The sequence below is a fragment of the Oryx dammah genome, unplaced genomic scaffold (assembly GCF_014754425.2).
Source record: "Oryx dammah isolate SB20612 unplaced genomic scaffold, SCBI_Odam_1.1 HiC_scaffold_3, whole genome shotgun sequence".
Classification (NCBI taxonomy): Eukaryota; Metazoa; Chordata; class Mammalia; order Artiodactyla; family Bovidae; genus Oryx; species Oryx dammah.
Window position 1 is genome coordinate 114,341,358 of NW_024070187.1, and position 16,524 is coordinate 114,357,881.

The 16,524-nt window shown below is 50.6% G+C and overlaps 2 protein-coding genes across 13 annotated transcripts in view; one reads left to right on the top strand and one right to left on the bottom strand.

Moving 5' to 3' along the window:
• GRK4 (G protein-coupled receptor kinase 4) overlaps positions 1-11,137 on the bottom strand; it is a 54,138-nt gene extending 43,001 nt beyond the window's left edge. For 6 of the 12 annotated variants that reach the window (XR_005720619.1, XR_005720613.1, XR_005720617.1 and 3 more), the window contains exon 1: positions 10,817-10,928. Coding sequence is in view for 2 of the 12 variants with exons in the window: in XM_040237651.1 (XP_040093585.1) it covers positions 10,817-10,868 (52 nt within the window). In the remaining 10 variants the exon portion in view is untranslated. Of the gene's footprint in view, positions 1-9,131; positions 10,674-10,816 lie in introns of those variants that run through there. The other 6 variants (XR_005720612.1, XM_040237652.1, XR_005720620.1 and 3 more) reach the window with 5 other exon arrangements.
• Positions 11,138-11,381: 244 nt separating this feature from the next.
• NOP14 (NOP14 nucleolar protein) overlaps positions 11,382-16,524 on the top strand; it is a 15,308-nt gene continuing 10,165 nt past the window's right edge. The window contains exons 1-3 of the mRNA XM_040237649.1: positions 11,382-11,865; positions 14,332-14,466; positions 14,892-15,033. Coding sequence (XP_040093583.1) covers positions 11,674-11,865; positions 14,332-14,466; positions 14,892-15,033 — 469 coding nt within the window. The 5' untranslated portion in view covers positions 11,382-11,673. The remainder of the gene's footprint in view (positions 11,866-14,331; positions 14,467-14,891; positions 15,034-16,524) is intronic.

The window sequence follows — 16,524 nt, forward strand, 5'->3', positions numbered from 1 at the left end:
ATGGACAGCCAGTGGGGCGCCGCTGCACATAACAGCCAGCCAGCCAGCCAGTGGGGCGCCGCTGCACATATGAGACAGACAGCCAGCGGGGCTCCACTGCACATATGAAACAGCCAGCCAGTGGGACGCAGCTGCGGTTATGAGACCGACAGGCCCGTGGGACGCCACTGCGCATGTGAGATGGACAGCCAGCGAGGCGCTGCTGTCGCATATGAAACAGCTAGTGGGACGCCGCTGTCACATATGAAACGGACAGCTAGTGGGACGCCGCTGCGCACCGCTGTCTTTCGACAAGTGTTAGCGCAGTGCATCTTTCTCCATCTCTGTTTTTAGCCTATACGCATCTCTATATTTAAGATGGGTTTCCTGTAGACAACATAGAATTGGGTCTTGTTTTTTCATACACTGACAACCTCTTAGAATCGGTATACTTAGACCACTCACATGAAAAGTGATTACTAGCATAGTTGGATTACCATCTACAATATTAGTTACTCTTTCCTGAAAATTTCTTGCCCTTGTTCTTTGTTCTTATTGTTGTCTTCCATTATTTCAGTTATAATCAATCATATTATAAAACAATTTTCTCATCTTTCTTAGTACATAAATTATACTTCTCTTTAAATTGCTTTTACTGGTTTTAGAGTTAATCATATATATTTATGACTAATCCAAGTCCACTCTCAAATAACACTATGCCACTTCACAGGCAGTAAAATTACCTTATTTAAAAACCTGCAAAGTAAAGATTGAAGTCAGGAGGAGAATGGGACGACAGAGGATGAGATGGTTGGATGGCATTATCAACTTGAAGGATGTGAGTGTGAACAAGCTCCAGGGGTTGGTGATGGACAGGGAAGCCTGGCATGCTGCAGTCCATGGGGTAGCAAGGTCAGACACGACTGAGTGACTGAACTGAACTAGAAAGTCTATCTTCTTCATTTTTGAGGGATATTTTCTTAAATTCTGTGTAGTTTCTCAGAAGTCAGATGCAATTCCTATCTTTCGTCCTCTAGAAGGTGGTGTTCTCTCTGGTTTTCTTCTTTACCTTTGAATTCCATACTTTTGGGGTTTTTTGTCTGTTTCTTCACAGTTACCATTCTTATTTTGGTGTGTCTAGCGTGATTCCCTTATCTTTGAATGTGATTTGCCTAGGTCTAGTTTTGGGGGACATTTATCCTACTTGTTTTCTGAGCTTCCTGGATTCGTGGCTTGATGGCTGCCGTTAGTTTGGGGAAATGTTCAGTCATCATTGTTTCAAACCTCTTCCACTTCTTTCCCTGTTTCTTCGCTTCTAGTCTTCCCTTGTGTGCATGTCACACTTTCTGCAGCTGTCTCTCAGTTCCTGGGTGTTCTGATTTCCACTTCTTTCTCTGTTTCTTCCCCTCTAGTCTTCCCTTGTGTGCACGTCACACTTTCTGCAGCTGTCTCTCAGTTCCTGGGTGTTCTGATTTCTTTTCAGTCTTTTTTTTCTCCTTTTCAGTTTCAGGAGTCTCTACTATCACATCCTGAAGCTCAGTCTCTCCTCAGCCCTGTACAGTCTAAAAATGAGCCCACAAAGGCATTCCTCACTTCTTTAAAAAAAATTATTTATTTTTGGCTGTCCTGGTAATTCCAATGTTTCTACTTTTACTCAGACTGCAAAGCCATGAAGAAGGTAGAGAAGGCTGACACATCCAACATGTACTTTAACAGAATCACGCTGGCTGGTGTGTTGAGAACAGACCGCAGGGTCAGAAAGGCAGAAGTAAGCCAAAGCAGCAGCAACTGCAGTCTTCCAGGTTGAGGTGGTGAGAGGTCAGAGTCGATTATATTTTGAAGAGAGATATGAAAATAATTGTCCAGTGACTGGGGATGGTGTATAAGGATCAAGGCAATTCTAGGATTTGGGCCTGAGCTTCAACTGAGATGCTGAAAGGAAAAAATGGGGCAGGAGAATTAAGATTCTAGTTCTGACCTTTTTTGTGTGCACTGAGGTCTAGGAGGAGCAATGCCAAGTGGGCAGCTGGACAGGCGATCTGCAGATCCGTACCACTGAGGCTGCTGTGACAGGTCGCCGCAGGCCGTGTGACTCAGACAACAAGCACCCATTTCTCAGGGCTCTGAGCGGGAATTCCGAGATCAAGGCACCAGCAGATCTGGTGCCTGGTTTATATACGCCTGCCCTTGCTCCGTCCTCACACGGCCTTTCCTCGGTACATGCTGTTTATAAGGGTGTTAATCATCAAAAGGCCTCCCTTGCAACCTCATCCACACACAGTTACCCCGCAAATGCCTGCCTCCAAATCCGTTCCCAGTGGGCCCCAGAGCGTCAGTAGGTGAGTTTGGGGTGCGGGCAGGGAGCAAGCATTGTGTCCACTGCGGCAGGCTGGAGACACACGTTGGAGAACCCTGATGGCTCCCCAGCCTGAGTGTGCAAGATGACACTGAGACAGAACAGAAAACCAAGACATTTTCCAACAAGGCAAAACCTGCCTTTTTGAAAGAATTTATTTATTTGGCTGCATGAGGTCTTAGTTACGGCATGTGGGGTCTTCAGTTGCAGCAGGTGAACTCTCGGTTGTGGCATATGGGATCCAGTTCCCTGAAACCAGGGCGCCCTGCACTGGGAGCTTGGAGTCTTGGCCACAGGACACCAGGGAAATCCCGAGGGAAAACTCACTTTCTCCCACGGTACCAGCTCCAGAGGGCCTCCCAGGTGGCTCAGTGATAAAGAATCTGCCTCTGAATGTGGAGACTCGGGTTAGATCCCTGGTTCGGGAAGATCCCCTGGAGAAGAAAATGGCAACCCACTTCAGCATTCTTGCCTGGAGAATTCCAGGGGGCAGGGTGCAGTCCATGGTGTTGCAAAGAGTCAGACACGACTGAGTGGGCACACACCAGTTTCAGAGGAATCACACAGATACAGTGAAGTTATTGTCACCCGAGGAAACTTCCCCAGATGTCCTGGACCATTCATCAGCTCAGTGAGGATGAGGTTCGGGAGGAGGCCTTGTCAAACAGGGGGAACTGATCTCATCTCACGCTGTGTCTTCATGGTAACTGTTTGCAGCCAGGGCAGCTACACCGCCTACTGGAAGCACTGTCTGTGGTCCCAGACCATGGAGCCCTACATCCAGGTCTTGCCTTTCAAACAGCAGATCTGCTGCTACGTCCCAGTGGATGAAAATGACGTGGAGTTAGATGAAGTGCTGAGCATCTTAGGTCCTGATGACCGCAGCCAATAATCAAAGCTTCATGCCAGGGAAAATGTATTTTCCCTTGTCAGAAATTAATGGGAATTTCACATTAATGTGAATATGGCCTGCATTGTTTTAGTATAATATACCTAACATGAAACTATTTCTAAAAATCAATAGCAATATGAGTAATAGGACATTAATTAAAATGGAGGCTATCACCATGAGTTTCAGCTTAACTCTGTGATATTCCTCTCCCAGGCTGGTCTTTCTGCTTTGCAGTTTAAAGTAAATACTATAAGGCACCAAGCTCCCATTTAGTGTCAGGGGAGAGGAGACTCACTGGGAGCAGACACTTTCATCAAGTCCTGTCATGGGCCTGGGTCAGTCTGGCAGGCACACGGAGACCTGGAAACTATTAAAGGACTGGCTGGTGTTTGCTTTGCGTCAAAGTTCCCCGAGAATATTTCCCTCATTCATCACGGCTTCACTCAATCAACCTGAAATATTATGTCGGACACTTTGTAGTTTTTGATGGTTAATGGACTGAAACCCTTTTATGATTTAAATATTGTAATTCAGCTGATTTGTTCCCATCTCTGTTGTTCTGTGTGTCCGTCACTTATGAGTTTAAGATCCGATATCCTGTAAGTTAGAAACTATTTGTAATTGGTGGCGTCTGCTTTGGAAATGAAATTTGGGCTGAAGGTTGGCAGATGATATCAGTTAGAAACAGGAATTATTTTTTTAAGGAACAGGAATTAAAATTTTTTTATTTATTTGGCTATACCAGGTCTTAGTTGCAGCATGCGGGATCCTGGCCCCCGCGTCGAGAGCATGCAGTCTTAGCCACTGGACCACAAGGAAGCCCCACGGAAAACGGCACCTGTAGGGGAGGCCTGGTCCTAATCAGAGACCCAGGGGGCTTCCCAGGCCCTCCTCTCTCACGCACACCCCACAGCCCGCCTCCCACCAGGTCCCGTCACTTCTGCCCCCAAGTCCTCTAGCGCCCGCCCCCTCCTCTCCTCATCCCATCATCCCTTTCGTCCAGACTCGGCATTTCTCAGGGGGACTGGGCAAAGGCCCCACCCGGACTTCCCATGCCTTCAGTCTGTCTCTCAGACTACGCCAAGGTGATCTTACCGAACACAAAACTGGCCGTGAAGGCCCCTCCCCAGCTGGTGGTTTCCAGCCTCTGTTCTCCGGGACTCTCCTCTGTGCCACCTGTGTGGACGCCGCACAGCTTGCCAAGCACGGCTGGCTTCTTCCACCCTTTGCACCCCACGTCCTGTGCGTCTCTGGCTGCAGGGCTCCTTCCTCTCTGTTCGTCTGGGAAACTCCTGTTTGTCCTTCCAGGCTCAGCTCACCACGGTCTCTCTTTTCTGTGTTCCCAGGCAGAGTGGGTCCCTTCCCGTTTAAGCAGCTCTGGCCACGTCCTCCTTGTCACATTGTCCTGTGTGTCAATTATTGTCAACCTACCCCTCCACCAGCCTGTGAGCTCCAAAGAAAGGGGACAGTCTTTATATTTCTCACACTTTAGTTCAGTTCACTTCAGTCGCTCAGTTGTGTCCGACTTTCTGCGACCTCATGGACTGCAGCACACCAGGCCTCCCTATCCATCACCAATTCCCGGAGTTTACCCAAACCCATGTCCATTGAGTCGGTGATGCCATCCAGCCATCTCATCCTCTGTCGTCCCCTTCTCCTCTTGCCTTCAATCTTCCCCGCATCAGGGTCTTTTCAAATGAGTCAGCTCTTCGCATCAGGTGGCCAAAGTACTGGAGTTTCAGCTTCAACATCAGTCCTTCCAATGAACACACAGGACTGATCTCCTTTAGGATGGACTGGCTGGATCTCCTTGAAGTCCAAGGGACTCTCAAGAGTCTTCTCCAACACCACAGTTCAAAAGCATCAGTTCTTCAGTGCTCAGCTTTCTTCACAGTCCAACTCTCACATCCATACATGACCACTGGAAAAACCATAGCCTTGACTAGATGGACCTTTGTTGGCAAAGTAATGTCTCTGCCTTTGAATATGCTATCTAGGTTGGTCATAACTTTCCTTCCAAGGAGTAAGCGTCTTTTAATTTCATGGCTGCAATCACCATCTGCAGTGATTTTGGAACCCAATAAAATAAAGTCAGACACTGTTTCCCCATCTATTTCCCATGAAGTGATGGGACCAGATGCCATGATCTTCGTTTTCTGAATGTTGAGCTTTAAGCTAACTTTTCACTGTCCTCTTTCACTTTCATCAAGAGGCTTTTTAGTTCTTCTTGACTTTCTGTTGTAAGGGTGGTGTCATCTGCATATCTGAGGTGATTGATATTTCTCCCAGCAATCTTGATTCCAGCTTGTGCTTCCTTCAGCCCAGTGTTTCTCATGACATACTCTGGATATAAGTTAAATAAGCAGGGTGAAAAAAAAAAAAAAGCAGGGTGACAATATACAGCCTTGACACACTTTTCCTATTTGAAACCAGTCTGTTGTTCCATGTCCAGTTCTAACTGTTGCTTCCTGACCTGCATACAGGTTTCTCCAGAGGCAGGTCAGGTGGTCTGGTATGTCCATCTTTTTCAGAATTTTCCACAGTTTATTGTGATCCACACAGTCAAAGGCTTTGGCGTAGTCAATAAAGCAGAAATAGATGTTTTTCTGGAACTCTCTTGCTTTTCCCATGATCCAGCGGATGTTGTCTCACAGTTGGTAGACACCAAGACATAAAGTGGGTATTAGAGAATTATATTTTTAAAATCTAAGGTACTAGAATTTATTAGATTGCTAATGGTAATTACCAGATATAATTTGCACAAATGCACTAATCATAAGAATATTGCTTGATGAATTTCTACGAATGTATGTGTGCATGCAATTACCACCCGGACCAATGAACAGGGCGTGCTCATCGTCCCCCAAAGCTCCCACCTGCCTCTACTGTGTCAGCCCCTCCCCTTCCTCCAGGCAATCACCACTTGCACTGTGATGACCATGGATGAATCAATTTCTCTTCAAGCTCAGGAAATCAAGGAGGACCGCAGTTTCTCCTGCTCTTCCCCTCAACACCTGCCCAGCTGCTGCACGTGTCAGTAGTTCTCTTTCCTAAGGCAGCACAGTATTACTGAGTTTCACGGCTTGTTCATCCATTCTCTTACTGATACCCTTTGGGTTGAAAGGTTATTTCCAGTTTGAGACGATTACGAATAAAGGTACTATACACATTCCAGTACTAGACTTAGCATTTACAAGTATGGGGTCAACTGATGCCCCAAAGTTGAACAAAATCTCAGGTTTCGGTCCCTATTTCCAGACTGCCAGTCTAAAAAGACAGCTTACTGTGAGATCGCACTTTCTGGCTCTTGCCAGTGCTGAGGGGTTTCTGAGGCGTGCTCTTCTGTCCCCAGCCAGTGTTTGGCATTTGCAGAAGAGAGACTGAGCTAGCACAGTGCTGGGCACTGGCGGCACACCAGAGGGCGCCCACAGCTGCCCAGGCGCCCAGTGCAGCGAGAGCTTCTCCTGGGCACAGCAGGGATACAGGGATGGAGTGACCATGCCTTCTGCAGAGCCTCGGACGTGTCCCAGAATAGCTACCTGGAACAGGAAGGAAGAAGACTTCGCCAGGCAGGAGAGAAAAGCCCAAGGGCATGAACTGGTGTGACCCAGGCTGCTATGCACAAGGAGAGGAGAGCAGGCCAGTGGTCAGGCAGGACCCTCTGGGCCATGATGAACTAAGGCATTTGGACCTGATCCGGGATGAAGCTCCAGGGCCAAATTTTAAACAGGAGATTATTAAAGAGAACAGCTCTGTGTTTTAGAAAGAGTGTTCTAGCAGCCCTGGGGATTATAAAAGAGAAAAAACTCTGAAAGTAGAGACCAGCTAGGAAACCACTGCCCTCAGTCAACTTAAGAGGTGTAGAGAACCATCTAAGGGGGTACTGGGAGAAGACACAAACAAAAAATGAAATAGACAAATAATAAAGCTCAAGAATAAATGAGATTCAAGGACCTCCTGCACGTGGGGACTCAGGAAGAGAACGCCAAAGAATGAGACAAGGAGCCAGGTTCAAGGTCAACTAAATGATCACAGCTGCAATGTATTAGCTCATCATCAAGGTTCTGGACATAACAAACCTACAACCACAACCACAACCACCATGATTATTTACTGAGCACTTTTTAAGCACCAAGCACTCTACCACATTAATCCACGCAGCCCTCCCGCCAACACCGTGAAGTAGGACTGTTCCAAGTCCCAGCTCTGCAGAACCAGAGAATGAGGTGTGAGCCGAGCTGGGGTAGCGCCCAGAGAACTGAGCGCGCTGCCTGGATGCTGCAAACCCTCACAAACGCTAGCTCTTCTCAGTTATCAACCATGAGGCTCTGCAGTCAAAACTGAACATGCCTTAAGTCCTCCGTATCAAGCCAGTCCTTTAGTTTTCAGCACAAATTTCACCTTCTCTTTTTTGAAATTACCAAATTGCCCCCCTTAATCTCCAACTGTCAACTAAGTGCCAATTATATGGCCAGCACAGAAAGGGATAAACAATAAAAGTAAGAGTTCTGTCCTGTCCTTACAACAGATGACAATTTAGCGGAGAATCACTGGCTACCCTGTGCTGTGAACTCCAAGTTCCAGATTCCCAGACGGCAGAGAGTGCCTCTAAGTTGGAAGATCAGAGACAGGGACAAGAGGGATGAAGGTAAAGTGGACCCTGAAAGGAGGAAAGAACCAAGCAGGAAAATAAGAAGGGCCTGCTGCACAAAAAGCTTGAACAGTAAGCATACAAGAGCATGTCCAAACCAACTGAAAGGTATATAAGCTACTTACAGAAACTCCTTGCAACCAAAAACCCTGATGAAGAAGCCTCAGCAAGAGACAGCATTAATGATAAAAGGGGTATGAACTATATGTCAGGCGCTAAACAAACCTTTAGATGCAACTACAACCTGAAACCCCAACAGAGCTGCTATCAGTTCAGCTGAGTTCCGCTGCTCAGCTGTGTCTGACTCTTTGCGACCCCGTGGACTGCAGCACTCCAGGCCTCCCTGTCCACCACCAGCTCCCGTACACAAGACCAAAACCTGCGTTTAATGTTCGGATCGTATCCTCCTCCCTGCGTGTTTATAAGGTTCATTTCTTCAAGAGACAGAATGGAGTTAGTCTCCTAAAAGCATGATGTAGAACAATTTCAGCTTCTCATTCAAAACAATTAAAGGTCATAAGTTGCTTCACAAATGTACTGCACGGGGGAAAAAAGGCTGAGTTTCAAAAGAAGTAGTGAGTTTTGTATTTTACTTTATGAATATGATCACTTCATACTTCCTTATGGTGCGCCTGGCATAGTGACATACACACGATTGTTTTCAATGAGACATCATCTGCCAACACTCCTGAAAAAGGAGAAAAGATCTGAACAAACCTGAGGCCAAAAAACCCGAGCTTGATTTTACTTGAAATAAATCTAAGAAATGACTGGACTGACCACACTGCAGTCCCCAGGGCCGACATATGACTGCGGGCTCTGTCCACTCGTTTCACAAGTTAATTTCCTAATATGGAGCCAGAGAAACTGACTGAGGGGTAAGTAACCACGAACAGACAAGTGTCCAAGAAGGTACTTTCTGAGAAATACACCACAAGCTCCTAAAGCAAATAGTTTACAACTTGGGTAAACAACCCTAAATCATAACCAAATGCAGCACTTAATATTCACATCTTTCTGACATTTCCGATTCAACTTCTCTAAGCATTAACCACACTGATATGATGACTCCTTTAACACAGGAGTAAACACTCCCTGCTGACTGGGGGCACACCTCGTAAGAGTTATAATACCACAAGTTAATAGTTGAGGGAATAAACTTTAAAACTTCCTTAAGCAATTATCAACGTGGTCCTAGGCTTTATGGCAGAAAATAGTGGTTTTATGTTATTTAGCATTTATAGAATACCTACATGTGCCTCCTTACCTAAGCTCTACAGCTCTGTAAGGGAGTCTGTTTGGTACAATACTCTCTATTCACACATTATACCCAGATATAAAAGCAGAGCAGAAAGAAAACAGGTTTAGCCTCAGTCAGATCTGATTTCCACGGAGGATGATCCACTTCTACGATCAGTGTTGAGTTCAGAGTGAGGGGCGCCAGATGACAATCAATGCCCCATCTTACTCTAAGGACTCTCCAGGGCCTGAACAGCAAAGGAGGACCCGGCTTCTTCCTACCCGTCCTCAGTTCTTCTACTCAGAGGGATTCCAGTGAGCACACAAAAGTACTGAGGTCTTGATTTTCAACTCCTAATACAGCAAACACTTTACATAATAAAAGTTCATTACGTCTGAAATCAGAATCCCTCCGTATAACCCCTAACTTCAGTGGCTAATTCTCTGCATCACTCACTGTGACTTCAAGAAATTCCTGCACAGTGTTTCTGATGCAGTCTCCAAGGTGTGAAAAACCATGCACATTTTAATCAAGATCTTTGCTCTTGAAAGGCTGAGGATACAAACGGGAAGGAGGTGGCTTAAAAAGAGAACTCCCCAAGTCTGATATTCCAGCTTAACTTCCCTTACACAATGTTAAGCACTACTCTAATCACAAGATGAACTGATTGTTGCTTCTCAGCAGCATCACAGGTCACCAGGAATTCCACTCAGCCAACATGCGCACCCAGGACTGGAACTCTGAAGCCCTGGGAGACAGAGAACAAAATACTTCTTCCAGACTGTATGAAGCACACATCCCTCGGCGGGCACTTACTCTGTTGCCAGCACAAGATGAAGCGGCTGACCCCACACCGAAGCCCTCAGAGCGAAGGGGCTGAAGAACTATGGGTGGGCTCTGCCGCCAGCCCTCCCGTCTCTCCAGGAGCAGCAGAGGGGTCACCTCCACAGAGAACTATACTCCCGGGGTCAGCAAGTGGAAGGGTGGGCCCAACTGCTGCTTCTACATTGCGACCAGCATGAATTCTTCCTAATGTGTTCAATCTCTCCCTAAGCCGAGCAAAAACCCACTCTACACAAGTCTGGACACCATCAGACCTCAAATCCAAGAAGAGATGTTAACAGTCCCCCGCTCCAGTATTCTTGCCTGGGAAATCTCATGGACAGAGGAGCCTGGCGCGCTACAGTCCACCGGGTCGCAAGAGTCGGACTCGACTGAGCGACTAGACAACAAAAGACACTTAAGGGAAGGGTCTCCCAGGGTGGTGCACGGGATTCTCTTCGGTGGTCCTTTGACAACCACAAAGGCACGGTTCTTTGCCGCCGGCTTTACTGGCTGGTCTGGCCTCCTCTCTTGGGGACAGATCACACTGCTCGCCCGAGGCTGAAGCCACACTGCGTCCCGAGGTTCCGGAAGGAGGGCAGGACAGGGGATCAAGTGCAGACTGACTGGAGCAGCGCGCGGGCTTCCTTCACTCGGGTCCTGAGGCGGCGCCGAAAGGCGACGGAGCAGCTTAGGCGTTAGGTGCCAGGGCTGACCACTCGCCGACCGCGCACTCCAGAGAGTGAGGCTGCGCGGGCCCGGGGGTCCCGATTCCGCGGAAGATCCGGGGGGCGCGGCCGTGTCGGTGTTCCCGGCAGGGCTGGGGCTGCACGGGCTCAGGATTCGGGCGGGGTCGGGGCGCCGCTGTGCACCCACCTTGGCGCGCTCTCAGCAGCATCTTGTTGGCCAAGAAGTTCTCGAGCTCCATAGATGACCGCCGTCGTCGTCTTCTTCGCCGCCGCCGCCGCCGCCTGGCTCTCTCGGCGGGAGGAGGCGCGGGCGAGGCGGGGACCGGCCGCTGGGCGGCCCCCGAGCATCGCTCGCCCGACTCCGCGTCGGGTCCCGCCCTGGGCAGCCGCTCCTGCACCTGCCGCCGCTGCTTCTGCCACGGACCCGGCCACGGCCACGGCCACCACCCTCGCCGCCGCCTCTGGGTCCGCTTTCGACGACGCCGCTGCTTCGTACGCTGAGGGCGCCCGGCCGCCTCGCCTCCGGGGCCGGGGGCTGCGGCCGCGCAGCTGGAGGGCCGGTTCCCCGCGGTCACCGCCGCCGCGCCGTGGCCCAGGGTGCCGGCCCCATCGCCCTGAGAGCGGCTCACTGGCCGGGGCACCACCCCCGGCGGCGACGGCTACTGCCGCCGCCGCCGCCGCCACCTACTCGCACAGCGGCCGGCTTCCCGCCAACGGCTCTTCAAACGAGGGAGCCAGAGCGCCCTGCGGCGGGGGCGGCGCCTCGCGGGCCACGACCGCTCCCAGAAGGCCCCGCGCGGGGCGGTGGCGGCGGGGCGCGAGCGCGGCCTGCTGGGAGTTGTAGTCGCTCGGCCTGTGGGCGAGAAGGCTGCGCGGGGGCGTGGCAGTATTTTACCCAACGTTCCTACTTCTCGCTGGCTCAGTTATCGCGAGATGCGGGCGACTGTCTCAGGCTGCGGGGCCGCACGTGTCGGCTGAGGGAACCCGAGCCGCTGCCGCCTTCTCCTCCTCGTCCGCACGCTGAGGTGCGGGGGGTGTGTCGCCATGGGGAAGGCCAGGTCCGCCGCGCGCGGGAAGGCCTCTGCGGCCCCGGCGGGCGCGGGGGGCGGCCGGGCGAGGCCGAACCCCAACCCATTCGAGGTGAAAGTAAACCGGCAGAAGTTCCAGGTTCTGGGCAGGAAGACGCGCCACGACGTGGGCCTGCCCGGGGTGTCGCGCGCGCGGGCCCTCCAGAAGGTCAGCGGGGAGCCGGGCCCCCAGGGGCGGGGGGGGGGGCGTCCTCCGAGGGGTCCCTTGCCCTGCCTGCCGGCCCGGACCAGCCGCGCGGCCCTGCTCTCCCCACCCACTGCGGCAGCGCGCGGGCGACGGTGCTGGTTCCCTTCTGTACCTAGGATGGGCCAGTGGTACCTAGCTCCTGGGCGGGCGGCTGGAAGGGTGGGACGCGGCCCCTGAGAGAGTCCTCAGGACGAGCCTGGCGCAGTGAGACGCCGTGTGCGCGTGTGTGTGTGCGTGCGTGTGTGTGTGTGCGTGCGTGTGTGTGTGTGCGTGCGTGTGTGTGTGTGCGTGTGTCTTGTGTCGGCTGGACTGTGTGCATCCTCTTGCCTCTGCTTCTGCGTGTGATGGGACGACATCGCCCTGCAGAACCGCTGTCGCTCCTTGGAGCCCCAGCGCACAGGTCCAGCCCCCTCCGGCGTAGCTAATCACTTCTGTGCCGCCCTGGTCGCCTTGGGGCCCTCTTACCCGCCTTCCTCGAGGCTGAGCTCTGCTGATTTAAGGATAAGGGATTACACAGGCTGCTCAGTAGATGTTTGGTGAAGGAGTGCATCAACATAGGGTTTCCCTGGTGGGCTCCGACGGTAAAATAATGCGCCTGCAGTGCGGGAGACACGGGTGCGATCCCTGGGTCGGGAAGATCCTCTGGAGAAGGAAATGCCAACCCACTCCTGTACTCTTGCCTGGAAAATCCTATGGACCGAGGAGCCCGGTGGGCTACAGTGCATGGGGTCGCAAAGAGTCAGCACAACTGAGCGACTTCCCTTTGGCAGCACATGACTTTGTCCTTTGCGAGGTAATTGAAATGCTAACCTTTTTTGGAAAACCTCACAGCCATCCCTTTTCTTGTGCTTAAGGTCCCAGACTATTCTGTACTTTCAGATTCCATTCTGCTGGCATTCTCTATGTAGCTTCTGAGACATGCTCATTGGGTGGTTTTAACTATTTATTGTCATCCTGAGGCGGAGACATGAGTAGATAAGTGAAAAAATTAAGGTACGGAAAGGACAAGTAAATTTCCTACAATCACACATCTGGTAAGGGCTAGGGTGTGCACTGGGTTAAAACACCTGGGAAAGCTTTACATGCCACTGAGCACTCTTGTTTAGTCTCTGTTCTGGCAGGTGAAGGGGTAAAGGTGGAGTAACCCCTGAGCCTGTCTTCATGGGCTCATAAGCTGTGCTGTCCCAGTGTGCGATCTGACTGATCTTTGAATGGAATCAAATATCATCCTTACTTGAAGGAACTGGCAGTAGTGGAAGATGAGACAGTCTCAGAGCTGACTCCGCCACGCCCCCACCACACCTCAGGGCGGGCTACTCTGCCACGCCCCCACCACACAGCGCAGGGCAGGCTGGGGCAGGCTCCAGAGCAGATAGGTGTGTCTTCTCCACTTCAGCCTCAGTCTCCTGTTTTCTCCTTAGGAGACTGAGGTAGGGACTGCCATTCTCTCCTTTTCAGATGAGGCCGTAGGCACCTCCCAGAGTCTGCACTGGGAGGCGGTGCCGCGGTGGGATTCCAAGTCCTCACTCTTGTCTCCACCTCCTGGGCAACATGTGGGTGTCCACGAATGACCCAGAAAGCACTGAGAGTCTTGGTTTGGGAGCTCAGCAGTAACGAATCTGTTTGCAGTGCAGCAGACGCGGGTTTGATCGAGGATCTTCCCTTCCCATGGAGGAGGAAATGGCAACCCATTCCAGTACTCTTGTGTTGAGAATCCCATGGACAGAGGAGCCTGGCGGGCTACACTCCATGGGGTCTCAGAGAGTCAGATGTCACTGAAGCAACAGCACACACACACAGATTTTAGCGTTCAGTTCAGTTCAGTCGCTCAGTCGTGTTCGACTCTTTGCGACCCCATGAATCGCAGCACACCAGGCCTCCCTGTTGACCATATATACAGATACTGGCACGTATATGAACATAACCAGCCAAGGACAGGCAATGCTGCTGCAGTCTCTAATCAGTGGTGGTGTTGACATAAACAGCTTCTCAGCTCCTGGTTCCCTGGCTTCTCTTTCTGTCAGCTACAACCCCAGCTCGTCTGGCTGCTTCACCTGGCAGAGTGACCTCTGAGCACTCGATTGTTCTGCTCTTTTCTGGTTGCTGTTGTTTTGCTGTAACCTTTGGTATTAGGCACAAGGCACCAGCACTCCCCAGAGAATCTCCTGGGTTCCTGATCTCTTGACTCCATTGTCTGGCAGTTTCCCCTCAGTAATTGAGATCAGTTTTTGTAGCCAATAGATTGGCCTTTCTTGGACTGTTAGTTTCAGTGGCCTGAGGCAGAAAAAATGGTGTCTTCCAGTTCATTAGAATCATCAGTGTGTCCCCTTGTGGAAGTGTCTCCCTTCTGGGGACCCAGATTGCCAAGCCATCAGAGCTCAGAGTTGCCAGGACCAGTGAGAGACGGTTCTGTGATCTGCTTTTCAGCGCACCCAGACTCTGCTGAAGGAGTACAAGGAAAGGGATAAGTCCAGCGTGTTCCGAGATAAGCGCTTTGGGGAGTACAACAGCAGCATCACCCCGGAGGAGAAGATGATGAAGAGGTTTGCTCTGGAGCAGCAGGTAGGGGAGATGGGGGAGGGTCAGGAGGAGGCGGCCAGTCCCCCTCGTTCAGTTACGCTTCGGTGGGTGACAGCGGGGAACCGTGAGTGGGGCGGCTCGCCTGGCTGGGCCCAAGGGGAAGCAGCCTTCTGCACACACCAGCTGGGCGGGGAGCTGCCTCAGCCAGAGCGCACAGCAGTGATGCCTCCTGGAGGGGGTCCGGGTGTGGTGGCGAGGTCCTAGTGCGATTTCCCAGCGCCTTAGACGGGCTGGTTGATTTATTTACCTTCTGTAGGTTCTGTTTCTATCTGAATCATTGCTCAAATGACCCAGAATCATCTTAAAGCTACATTGACGCATTGCACAAAAATGGAAAAAGGAATTTTCTTTTAACTTTAAATGGATGTGGAAATTTTAGGAGGTGGAGTTTTTTTCTGTCTTGTTAGCGACAACATGAAAAAAAAAGCATCTACAACCTAAATGAAGATGAAGAATTAACTCATTACGGCCAGTCTCTGGCGGATATCGAAAAGCACAACGACATCGTCGATAGTGACAGCGACTCTGAGGACCGGGGAACACTGCCAGGTGAGGCCCGGGCCCCCGGGGGCTCTGCCCACGGACGCTCTTCCTGCCATTCCTGCTCAGACACCGAGAAAACGCAGCTACAGACCTTTCAAGAGATGTATGTGTCCGTAAGATATACAGACTTCTGTAAGCTGAGATGGCACTTCCGTATCCTTTCTCTTGTTCGAACTTTACCCCAGCTCATTTTACCCATGAGCCCAGAGAATTGGGGAGATTGTCTGACCCAAGCATCAGTTGTAGGTAAAACCCACCTTGCTGATCCCTGGACAGCACTTCTGTGCAAACCCATTCTGCTTTGCTACCACTGAGTCATCGGTTCTGACCAGGTGTGTTCTGGGACATTGTTTATCTAGTTCTTAGGCTTCGGTTACTCCAGAACCAGCTGTGGCAGTTTTGTGGGGAAAGGAACGTTGAGCTGCTTATTTATAGGAGTAATGAAGGAGACATACATTGAACTGAGTTAACATTGACATACAGCTGAACTGAGTTAAGAATCAGCTCAGGTCTGATCATCTGGGCCCTTTTATAAGGTGGGGGTCGTGTCATTAGTTTGCACCCTTGTATAGATTAAAATATCCTCTGTTCGGCATCTTCAGAAAAGCTGCTGCTTTCTGGTGTGTGGAAAGCCAACACATTAAACCCATGACTGCCTTTTGGTTTGTGGGTGATGCGGGGGCAGGAGGCCTGGGAATGAGGGCGGCCCGTGGATCATCCGCAGCACCAGGAGGTGGGCACGACTGCTGAGGCTCTGTGGCTGAGAGAAGCCTTTCGTTTTGCACTTTCTGTTGTTCAGAGCTCTTTGTGCACGCTGCACTGTTGACGCACACTCACCTGCACGGGGAGCGAAGGTACCTGTGCGTTTGCCGGCATGACCTTTGGCCGCATAGTCCGCAGCCCCCGCCGTGTTGCTGCAAGGAGCTGTGGTGACAGGTGGATGGGGAGAGCGAGAGTCCAGCTCCAGGTGTTGGTCCTGGGAACTCAGCTGTTCCTTCAAGGTTTCCTGTCCTCTGGTTTTTATAATGAGCTCCTCAAAATCTAAGTAACATACAAGAAAAGCCTGTTAACTTCTAAAAATATATTTACTGTATCTTTAAAAATGAACCATTAGGAAATGTTCTATTTTGTTCAGCTACATAATACGTGTTCTCCTTGCTTAGGAGAATTTCATCTTAAAAGTCAACTCAAATTTTCTAATTAAATCCTATACTAAGTGCGCCAACAGATTTTATTTTTCCTTTGAGAATCCTTTCTGGGATCTTTATGTCCTAGCACCTTGTTAGTGAATGTTCGTGAATTTTTATTTTCAGAAAACATTGTGAACAATCTTGAGTTAGTAGAGCACTACGTGACAGTGGTTTCTAACGTGCCGAGCATTCTGGGAAGCGGCAGTCAGTCCGTCACTGACCCTTTACAATGTGCTGAGCATTCTGGGAAGCAGGGAATCAGCCAGTCACTGACCCGTTACAATGTGCCGAGCATTCTGGGAAGCGG